General features: G+C 41.3%; 1 protein-coding gene across 10 annotated transcripts in view; it reads right to left on the minus strand.

Moving 5' to 3' along the window:
* The window catches only part of LOC105471403 (nuclear respiratory factor 1), a 149,643-nt gene that overhangs the window by 28,798 nt on the left and 108,748 nt on the right, over positions 1-12,097 (minus strand). For all 10 annotated transcript variants that reach the window (XM_011723890.2, XM_024789577.2, XM_071094513.1 and 7 more), the window contains 2 exons: positions 11,920-12,077; positions 1,799-1,923 (listed from right to left, as the gene is read on the minus strand). In XM_011723890.2, the coding sequence (XP_011722192.1) occupies positions 1,799-1,923; positions 11,920-12,077 (283 nt within the window). The remainder of the gene's footprint in view (positions 1-1,798; positions 1,924-11,919; positions 12,078-12,097) is intronic.

Raw genomic sequence — 12,097 nt, forward strand, 5'->3', positions numbered from 1 at the left:
GTTCTCTCCCAGACAGGTCAAGTCGATTAGAATGGATAATAAAGTTTCCTACTGAACCCACATGGGAAGTTATTTTTAGCAGTTCCATAGTGAATAAGAGCAATCACACTTCACATGAATACCACATAGCCAGATATCCTGCCCTTTGCTCAGGGTGGCTTAGGACTCTGATGAGGAATAGAAAAAGGTAAAAAAAATAGAAGTAGGGTTCTAGCTAGAAACAGAAGTTTTCCTTAATTCCAACCATGGTCCATTTCATCCTGAACATGTGTGGCTATAAGATGTCCTTTGTCCTACAGCATTCTGGCTGAGATCAACTCTGTCTAGATTTAGATAAGTTCACCAAAGCCTCTTGCCCTACAGAAAAAGTAGGCTATATTAGAATTGAATTTGTTTGGTACCTTTGGAAAATGATTCTCAGAAGCCACGATGGCTCTTTGCATTTCCTATGTTATTCTTCTCTGGGGGGACAAAGGTACTTTGTTTCTTCCTATTCCAAAGGAGGACACAGCACTATGTCTTTCTTCAGAGACTTTTCCAACTAACAGATAATTCAGTTCTTCAGGACCTACCATAAACAAAGTGCCAGGAACTTTTCTTTCTGCCACTAATGCCATTCAGGAACCTTTTGCCTAAATGATGAAAGTATGTTATTTATCTATCCTCATTCCAGGATTTGTTGTTTCTTTTTATCTGAGACAGAGTCTCATTCTGTCACCCAGACTGGAGTGCAGTGGTGCAATCTCAGGTCACTGCAAGCTCTGCCTCTAGGGTTCAAGCAATTTTCTTGCCTCAGCCTCGCACACCACCACGGACAGGGTTTTGCCATGTTGGCCAGGCTGGTCTTGAACTCCTGACCTCAGGTGATCCACCCACTTTGGCTTCCCAAAGTGCTGGGGATTAGTAGGCATGAGCCACCGTGCCCAGCCCCATTCCAGGATTTTAAAGCAGGAATTTCCCCAAAGCCATGGGGTATTTAATTTGTCCTGCTTAATTATATATTATTTAAAAATGTAACAATCACATAGGGTCTCACAGAACAGATCTGGCCCTCCTCTTTGACCCAGACTTCTGAGGCACTTCCTTGGGCAGCTTAAGTCTTGCCAACTGACTCCTTACCAATGTGGACCCAAAGAGCTGGCCTGAAGTTGTGTATTTTTGCCACCATATTTCTACGAATTTTATCCCTTTTGTTTATTCAAGATATTCACCAATGTCCAAGAAGTCAAAGAGCTGGGGAAGAAGCGCAGGGTAGGGGCATATACTTGGCTAAATCCAGAGGTCCTTGGTGAGGCTACATATAACAGGAAGCAGAACCACAGTACCAAGCAGAGAGGCACCGGCATCACAGCCTGCTGCCTGACTCTGAGCACAGGTGAGACGATGGCGCCTTTCTTGATGTAGTCAGAACTTTCCACGATGGTCCTGCCCATGAGAGTCTCTGCTACAGTAAAGGACACTGATCTACCCTATCCGATGAGAGAGTAAAAGACAAAATGGGGCTCACAGCAAATTTTAAGATGCCTCTCAGCAAGTCTTGTCACAACAAGATAATTACTTTTTAAGTAACAATTCAATTAGGTAGCCATTATCATGGCATTTTCCTTCAGGAACCCCCCTGTCTGCTACTAGTGAAAGGAATCACAGGCTCCTAGAATATTCCTAGGCAAGAAATGCCTACCAATGAAGAAAAAAAATCGAAGTTCAAACTCTTTCTGAAGGGTTTGCTGCCAGTCATGTCAGGAAGGTTTAAGTGGAAACAGGGAAGAAATTTAATAAAATATTTATGCTCTCTTACCATTAGCATCTTGGACTCCAGTAAGTGCTCCGACGGCTGCTGCGGTTTCCCCAGACAAGACGATCTGTCCCCCACCTTGTAAGGTGGCCTCAGCCAGGGTGGCGACAGCATGGGCGGCAGCTTCGCTGCGGGCACAGGAACAGGAGAGAGGGGGATGTGTAAGATGAATAGAGGAACAGCACTGCAGCCAAGACAAACCATCCTTTCAACGCTTTCCTTGGGTCTCTCTACTGACTCCATGGTTGTGATCCTAACAGCAAATACGTGTTAACAGTGCTAACAGATAAAGCCAGGAGTAATTCTGAAATAATATTAATGGCTAGAGAAATCTGAAGTCTTACATAGCTATAAAGCTAATGGTGAGAGTTTCTTTGAACCTCGGTGTTTGAGGACAGAAGGCACTCATTATCAGTTTCTTCCTTATCAATATCAGTTGAGTGCTTGCAAGCCATAGTGGAAGCTCTGATCCATATTCACAATGCAAAAGCCATTTTGGTTGTCAATCACAAGGTTTTCCTTTTCTCTTTTCTCCTTACAGTAACACAAGGCAGACCATCTGAGACTGTCCTTTTATAGCCAAGGATGAATGATAATATGAGGAGTCAGCAGCAACCTGGACTCACTCTTCAATTAATATTAAATAATAATTTGATTTATAGTCATGCTTTTCAAATATAAAGTAATGGCTGATTAATATCCTGAAAAGTCCAACTCTACCCTTTGACTCACTGTATATGCAGGCAGGGCTAAAACAAAGACTTAAAATTTAAAATTATCACTACAAGTCCAAACTGTATACATAGTTTGCCTCTATAAATACAACAAAATAATAAACCTCCCTATATTGCACAAATGCTCTGTAGAATAGGAAGACATTAATCATTTGTATATACAAGTACTATTTTAGCAGTGTGTCTCATTTTTCTTTCTTTTCCTTGCTATATGCTTTTACTAGGTGCATAAATACCCATTTTTCTTGATTCTATGATGCTACAAACTGTAAGACATACTATTATTTTATGGGCCAGTAAGGAAGAAAAATTCCTGACAATTGTAAGATTATAATTTGCCATCCAAATTTCAGAGAGGTAAAAATGTGAAAAAACAGGCAAATTCATTATCCCTTCTGGTAAAGTATCAGGTGTCAATGTGCAGTTACTGAGGGACTATCGAATTCCAGTGGGCATAGAATAGAGATGATGGTGCCATTTAGTTTAGCAGAAGTGGACAAATAAGCCAGTTGAGTCAGCTTTGCTCTGAAACTGCAGGCTTTGCTGTAACATGGCAGTGGTCTTGCAACCAAAAGCCGTAAGTGGAGGTGGGTGAGGGGACAGGGACTAATTGGGGTAAATATGTTAGGATCGTGGGCAAAGCAACATGTACCAAACTCAATACTGTCTCCTTTACCTAAGACAGTCAGCACACAAGTAAGACAACAGATATAGTAATTCCCCTGCAGAAGACTTCTTGGTCACTGTAAGGATTTTAGGAAGCAGGAAAAGAAACCGAATGGCCAGAAAAGTCTCATTAAATAGAAAAATTTCCTCTTCTTACTAATTTGTCTTGCTTTTTAATTTTTATGACTGTTTTAAACAGTTATCTTTTTCTTTTTAATTTTTATGACTGTTTTAAACAGTTATCTTTTTCTGACAATAAAAGCAATATACTTGCTTTTATAGAAAGTTTGAGCAAACTTTATTAAGTATAAAAGAAAATTTAAAATATCATAATTATTTCCTACTAATCTTAAATACAACTTTAAAAAGATAAGATAAGGCCAGGCACAGTGGCTCGCGCCTGTAATCCCAGCTGTTTGGGAGGCCGAGGCAGGCAGATCACCTGAGGTCAGGAGTTCGAGACCAGCCTGGCCGACATGGAGAAACCCCGTCCCTACTAAAAATACAAAATTAGCCAGGCGTGGTGGCGCATGCCTATAATCCCAGCTACTCGGGAGGCTGAGGCAGGAGAATCACTTGAACCTAGGAGGCGGAGACTGCAGTGAGCCGATATCGTGCCACTGCACTCCAGCCTGGTCAACAAGAGGGAAACTCTGTCTCAAAAAAAAAAAAAAGGTAAGATAATAATTAGGATTGTACTGTACAGTTTTAAAAACTATTTTGTTGTGATAAAATGCACATAACATAAAATTTACATTCTTAACACTAAAGTGTGCAGTTCAGGGAGTTAAATACACTCAGAATGCTGTGCAGCCATCACCATCATTCATCTCCACAACTCTCTTCATGTTGTAAAACTGGAACTCCGGACCATTAAACTTCCTATTCTACCATCTCCCTAGCCCCTGGCAACCACCATTCTACTTTCTGCCTCAATTATTTTTTCATTTTCGTTTTTATTTTTTAGAGACAGGGTCTCGCTATGCTGCCCAGGCTGGTCTCGAATTCCTGGGCTCAAGAAATCCTGCTTTAGCCTCCTGACGTAAACAGCTGGAACTATAGGTGTGTGTGCCTTTGTTGTCATATCTAAGAAATCATTGGCAAATCCAATGTCATTACGTTTTGCCCCATGTTTTCTTCTAAGAGTTTGATAGTTTTAGGTCTTAGATCCACTTTGAGTTATTCTTTGTCTCTATGATTTTTACTACTCTGTCTCACATAAATACAACCACACAGTATTTGTCCTTTTGTGTCTAGCTTATTTCACTCGGCAGAATGTTCTCAAGGTTCATCCATGTCGTAGCATTTGTCAGAATTTCCTTCCTTTTAAAGGCCGAATAATATTCCATTGTGTGTATATACCACATTTTATGTATCCATTCATCTGTCGATGATCACCTGGGTTGCTTCCATGTTTCAGCTATTGTGAATAATGCTGCTGTGAACATGGGCATACAAATATTTCTCTGAGATCCTGCTTTCAATTCTTTGGGATATATACCCAGAAGTGGATTTGCTGCAACATATGGTAGTCCCATTTTTAATTTTTTGAGGAATTATCATACTGCTTTCCACAGTGGCTATATCATTTTACATTCCCACCAATAGTGCACAAGGGTTCCAATTTCTCCACATCCTCACCAACACTTGTTATTTTCTGTTTTTTGGATCGCGACCATCTTAATGGGTATGAGGTGGTATCTCATTGTAGTTTTGATTAGTGATGTTGCATATCTTTTCCTGTGCTTATTGGCCATCTGCTTATCTTCTTAGGAGAAATGTCTATTCGAGACCTTTGCCCATTTTTGAATAGAGTTTTTGTTGTTGTTGAGTTTTAGATATTCCCTATATATTCTGGATATCAATCCCTTATCAGATATGATTTGCAAATATTTTCTTCCATTCTGTGGCTTGCCTTTTTGCTCTATTGATAGTCTTTTGATGCACAAATTTAAAACATTTTTGTAAAGTCCAATTTGTCTATTTTTCCTTTGTGATATCCAAGAAATTACTGGCAAATCCAATGTCATGAAGTTTTGCCCCATGTTTTCTTCAAAGAGTTTTACAGTTGTAGGTCATGGAACCACTTTGAGTTAATTTTTATACACGGGGTTAGGTAAAGGTCCAACTTCATTCTTTTGTATGCAGATATCCAGTTTTCCCAGTACCACCACTCACACTTCTGATTTCAAAACTTAACACAAAGCTGTAGTAATCAAAACAGTATGGTACTGGCATAAAGACAAACATATAGACCAGTGGAATAGAACTGAGAGCTTAGAAATAAACCTTCACCTATATGGTCACATGGTTTCTGACAAGGGTGCCAACACCATTCAATAGGGAAGGGACTGTCTTTTCAGCAGGGGACCCTTGATCTGGAATTACTACTAAGGCTGTTCTTTACATTTTTCATGGTAGAATTTAATTTTAAAGTGCTTTTAAGTATTTATTAGAGAGACTGTAATGAATAAATTTTAGTACCTAGGCCCTTAATTTTTAATATTTTGTTAAGAAATTTATGTTAATAAACACTATCACCAACCACTGGGAATTTTTTTTTTTTGAGATGGAGTTTCGCTCTTGTTGCCCAGGCCGGAGTGCAATGGCGCAATCTTGGCTCACCACAACCTCTGCCTCCCAGGTTCAAGCGATTCTCCTGTCTCAGCCTCCCAAGTAGCTGGGATTACAGGCACCCGCCACCATGCCCAGCTAATTTTGTATTTTTAGTAGAGACGGGGTTTCTCCATGTTGGCCGGGCTGGTCTTGAACTCCCGACCTCAGGTGATCTGCCCGCCTCGGCCTCCCAAAGTGCTGGGATTACAGGCATGAGCCACCGTACCCAGCCGGGAAATTTTATTAATTACCTACATTGGAGAAAAAAAATAAAAAGAATAAATAAATATATGATCAGCCAATTTTACAGCATCCACCTGTCAATGATTAATGATACAAATATTTACACTGTGACCTGAGACTTTATGGAAAGTAGGAAAGTATATTCTTTGGAAAAAGCTGTGTGAGAGTCTGAAGAAGAAAACTGTAAATAAGAATTGTTTATATGGAATTAGGATCTTTGTTTATAGGCCACCTCAGTGACTGCTTATTTCCTATAATTCTTCCTACAGTTTACAATGATCTCATCTTTATGACCATCAAAGATGACATCCTGCCACTCCTGTATATCCTGAACACATTCTGGCAGAATGAGTTTCATGGACAGCAAAAGGAGAGGGCAGCTCTCCAAGCCTTGACATGGAAGTGTACCTGCAACTGATCACACTCATTTCATTCGACTTGAAGCCCTAAAAACTTGAAGTTTTTTTTTTTTTTTTTTGAGACGGAGTCTTGCTCTGTAGCCCAGGCTGGAGTGCAGTGGCCACATCTCAGCTCACTGCAAGCTCCGCCTCCCGGGTTTACACCATTCTCCTGCCTCAGCCTCCCGAGTAGCTGGGACTATAGGCGCTGGCCACCTCGCCCGGCTAGTTTTTTGTATTTTTAGTAGAGACGGGGTTACACCGTGTTAGCCAGGATGGTCTCGATCTCCTGACCTCGTGATCCGCCCGTCTTGGCCTCCTAAAGTGCTGGGATTACAGGCTTGAGCCACCGCGCCCGGCTGAAGTTTTTTTCTTTAACTTCTTTCTAAAATATGGTATGGTAGAAGAAAAGCTGAAAACCAGCAACAACCTAAAATGATCTGGAATGCCAGGGATGAGGAGTCCAATACAATGGGGGTGACAGGTTGACAGGTCAGTACGATTAATTATTCAACCCCCAGGTAGGGTCTTTACATGGGGCATGAAGACAACAATGATGCCTATGGTAAGCAGGGTTATCATTTCCAGAGCGACTCTACCCTTTTATACTCAACTTTATGGGAAACGACTCAACTAAACTGCTAGAAAGATTTTTTTTTTTTTTTGAGATGGAGTTTCGTTCTTGCCCAGGCTGGAGTGCAATGGCATGATCTCGGCTCACTGCAACCTCCGCTTCCCGGGTTCAAGCAATTCTCCTGACTCAGCCTCCTGAGTAGCTGGGATTACAGGCGCGCACCACCACGCCCGCCTAATTTTGTACTTTTAGTAGAGACGCGGTTTCTCCATGTTGAGGCTGGTCTCGAACTCCTGACCTCAGGTGATTCACCTGCCTTGGCCTCCCAAGGTGCCGGGATTACAGGCGTGAGCCACCACGCCCAGCCTAGAAAAAGATTATGTTCACCTAAAAAGGTGAATAGGGATTAAAAAGATCCTTTACAAATTTTTAGACAAAAATTTTGTAATTTTACAAAAATTTGTAAAAAAATTTATAAAAAGACCACTTTACAATTTTTAGACAAGTCATTTCAAAACCAAAGCTACAAATAAGAGGTTTCCATCAACCTTTTATCTGTAAGTGTCTAATCTTTACCTATAGGAAAGAAAAGCAGTTGTACCATTGCTGACCTCTATTCCAGAGAAGATTTCTGATCTAAGTTTTCCATCCCGTTTTATTGGACAAATATCACTCCATATGTTAAAGCTCCATTTTATTTTAATAATATGTCTAATTTTAAGTCAATAATATTTTCATCTTAAAGACTAAGATCAAATTTTTCTTTCAAAATATGACTTTTAAAAAGCAAAATCTTCTCAACAAAAGAAGGACAAATTCTAAAATTCCTTGAGAAGAGGAATTAATCTAAGTATTTCCCCATAGCACTGAGTCACAGCCCTGCACACAGTAGACACACAATAAATACTGTCTCAGGGTTGACAATATACTATCAAGTAAGTTTCCACTACTTTAGAAACATACAGTAAGTCTACAAAGCCAAATCGTCCTCTCTACATGCAAGGACTATACTGGCCATATTCAGGAAATGGGTTTGTAGAAGGACATGTTTAAGAGGAACTACAAGTCTAGGACAGCTTAACCAAAGAACTGAAAATTCAAATTAATGACTGCATCACAAGTAAATGGTGATATCACTGCCTTTCCTCTCTGGTTGTTCAGGCTAAATAGCTTATATATATAAGCTATCATATATATATATGCTATTATATATATGTATGCATGTATATATATACACACACATACACACATATTGTTTTAAAGCTGTGATGTTCTGCTTATTTGTTCACTTCGATTCCCTTCCCACCTCCTTTCCAAAAGTGCTGATTTATTCTTTATTTTGAAAATGAAAATTAACATAGTTTTTAAAGGACAACTTCTCCATACCCACTTTGGGTTGTTAGAAAGCCAGGGTGGGCTAAAGGCTGTGGAGCCCTGGGCCCTTGTGACTTGCAGTATGAAATTCTCTTAAGAGCATGGTTGAGAAACAAGTCCGTCCTGCAACTGTCCTGATTCCGTTGTACCCTGTAAAAGATGGAGGAGCCCCTCTGCCTCCTTATTCCCCAACCTGCCATTGCATGTAGCTTCCTCTCCCTTCTCACCCTGCGCCCACATCTGCTGTTTACATTGCAGCAGAGGTGCAGCTGGTTATAAGAGAACCATGCTTGTTTTATCTGCACCCAAAACACAGACGAGCTGCAAGAGGGCAGATTATGAAACTGCTTTGTCATCATAGGAACAAAGACCAGATTTCTCTGTGTATGTCTCACTGAGATGACTTCCAACAGCAAATTACGTGGAGAGGCTCAGAGTGCAGGGACTAAATGATTCTACTGCATCTCGTCCACAAGGAAGTGAATGTTAAGGGCTTGTGACTTATATCCAACCCTCCTGACTAAGACATTAGACCATGGGTTACCTCTCTTGGGTTCAGAAAGCCCTGATGTTCCCCTAATAGTCTGCTACAGTCTAGTCTCTGCTGCCGGGCTTGGTTTCTTCAACCCCAGCAGAAGCTGTAATACACCAACCCCTAACACTCACTGGGGCAGCGAACTACCTGATTGCAAAGATATTTCAACATCTCTTTATTCCTCCTCTATGCCACAGTGAACACATTCTCCTTCCTTTGGAGTAAACACTGTAGCCACCTCAGCTGCATCTGAGTTTGTTAACAAGCCCTCAGGGGATGCCATTACCCTCTTGCCTTTAGAAATAAGCCCTGGTCCTTACAACAAAGGGAGCCCAAATGTGCCTCATATTTTCCACTATGTACAGAGTTCCCAGGACACACAACACTTCACTGGAATATCCAAGGTGTTGGCTGCAAGTCTCAATGAAATCAAGTTTTGCTGGTCTTTAATGAGGGCCTGTTAGGCCCCAAGCTACAGTTGGGCGGGGAATGGGGACTGTTACTGGACTAAAGGGAGGGAGAGTCACTTGGCCATGCCTTTCAGGAAGTTTATCTGGGTGTTTCTCTCAAAGACAGGGGTAGAATTGAGCCAAGTGTAAGGAACCAAATAAGACTTTCATGTTACTGAAAAGCAACATGGTGGGTATACACGTGAGTGGGGGAAAAAAAAGAAATGAAGAGCAACACATGCAACATGGCTCAATATGCTGAAAAAAATGTTCTGATCACTAGGGACTAACTGGGTAACTCTGAGAAGACGTGTTGTGTGTGTGTGTGTGTGTGTGTGTGTGTGTGTGTGTGTCTGTGTGTTTCAGTTTCCTATTCCTAATCAACCACCAATCTCTGGCCATACTTCTTTAAAATGAATCACTTAGGCTGGGCGTGGTGGCTCATGCCTGTAATCCCGGCACTTTGGGAGGCTGAGGTGGGTGGATCACCTGAAGTCAGGAGTTCGAGACCAGCCTGACCAACATGGAGAAACCCTGTCTGTACTAAAAGTACAAAATTAGCTGGGCATGGTGGCAGACGCCTGTAATCCTGGCTACTTGGGAAGCTGAGGCAGGAGAATCGCTTGAACCTGGGAGGCAGAGGTTGCGGTGAGCCGAGATCATGCCATTGCACTTCAGCCTGGGCAACAAGAGCAAAACTCTGTTTCAAAAAAAAAAAAAAAAAAAAAAGAATCACTTTACCTCCATTCTTACGACTTTACTTTCCAAGACCTTAACAAGGTGTGCTGGAGTGCCTCTTCCTAACTGATCTTCTAATCTCCTCTCACTATAATTAAATCAGAATAGATAGTTCTTAAAATATAACTTAAATGATAATAATTCTTGAAGTGCTAACTCTGGGTTGGACACTGCGATGAGAATTTTATCTATATTATCTCATATACATGATTCTGTAGGATGAGTATTATCCTCATTATAACAATGGGGAAAACAAGGCTCAGAGGTTATGTTTCTCAGGATCAAATGGCTAGTGTGTGGTGGAGCCAGGATTCAAACCCGAATATGTGACGTTGGAACCCTGCTCTCAGCCACCATACCAAACAACCTCATACAGTGAACCATGCACAAATCCATCTTAGCTCTCTAGTATCTATCATAATCAATCTAAACTTTCACTGATTTTATATTTAGGGGAGGTGATCCCCCTCCTCTGAATTTCTACAATGTTCATAGTCTTTACCATACAATTCAATAGTGAGTTACACTCTAAGTAATACTGTTTGCTAAGTGTTACTTAAATCAGTCTCCCCAATAAGAGTATGATTTCTTTGAGGGCAGAGTATATGCTAGAGCACTCTATTCTCTATTTAGAGCCTTACCCAGTAGAGCTGGCATGCCGCAAGAGTTCAGTGACTATCAAGGACTAAGAGCTGCTATGGATGAGAATAGCAGCCCTTACTGCATACAAGACACTGACCTAAGGATTTCACATGGAGTAACTCAGTTCTCATAACACCCCTAGAAGAATGTACTGTTATCACTCCCATTTTACAGAATAGGAGAGCCTGGCTACTGAGATTTCAAATGAACTGCTTGATGCCAAACAGCTCGTAAGTGACAGAGCTGGGCTTCAAACCGAAGTAGTCTGGCATCAAGGCTCACACTCTTGACCATTAATTTAAATGCCTGAGTCCATTAAAAATAAAATTGCATGAGGAATGAAGAAGAGGGAGAATGATATGAAGCTGATCTTTCCTGTCAACAACCAGTAGAAGGAACCAGGCAGAGAACAATACAATCGAGTTTCAGAAGCCACCTCTTGGAGCATCCCATTTGGCAGCACCCTTCCTAACATACCTGAAGAAAAAAGTTCATTATTTCCCCCAATAATCCAAAACTTACTTATCTTGAGCTCACTGATAAGCAAAGGCAACACATTTTTCTCAAAAGCAAGTAAAATCAGCCACTTGCTGCTTAAACATGGATTAATACCCCCAACAAAATGCACTTTCTTTTGTAGGGCAAAAGGACAATTACTCTGAAGCCTCTTAATTTGTTCTGTATCCCTTGAAAACATGAAGCACTCAAGCCTTGCTGCTTCTGCTTAATGGACACAGAATAGGATAAATGGGAAGGCTTGACCAGCAGTCTTGGGCTGGAAGTCAGAAAGGCTGCACTGATTGTTGGGGCTGGGTGGCGGCAGGAGTGAAGAATGATGCGGAGATGATCTTTCCATCAATAGCCAGTAGAAGGAACTAAGCAGGAAACAATACATTGAGTTTTGGAAACTACCTTTTACTAGAGGATTCCATTTCACATCACCTTTCCTAAGCACACCTGAAGGAAAGAAGTTTAATTTTTCTTGGTAAGGGCTGACCTATTATAGGCCAAACTACAATATCATATGGGCCAAAAGTGTTAAGTTCCTACTGCCAATTGTGGCAAACAGAGATACATTTCTCTTTAAGAGGCCTCCACCCATATCTGCAGGGACAGATCTGTGATCCTCATTTATTCCCGGACTCTTGCCACCACCTGTTAAGCGCCATGGTGACTGTAGCTCCCTGCTGCATCTCCTGAGAAGCTGCCACTGCGGCCTCTGCCAATGATGCCACCGCCTGGGTGGCCTCTGATGCTTGCGTCGTCTGGATGGTCATCTCACCTCCCTGTAACGTGGCCCAATTTTGTTCCACCTGAGGCAGAAAGGACAAGA

Source organism: Macaca nemestrina, chromosome 4, assembly GCF_043159975.1.
Source record: "Macaca nemestrina isolate mMacNem1 chromosome 4, mMacNem.hap1, whole genome shotgun sequence".
NCBI lineage: Eukaryota > Metazoa > Chordata > Mammalia > Primates > Cercopithecidae > Macaca > Macaca nemestrina.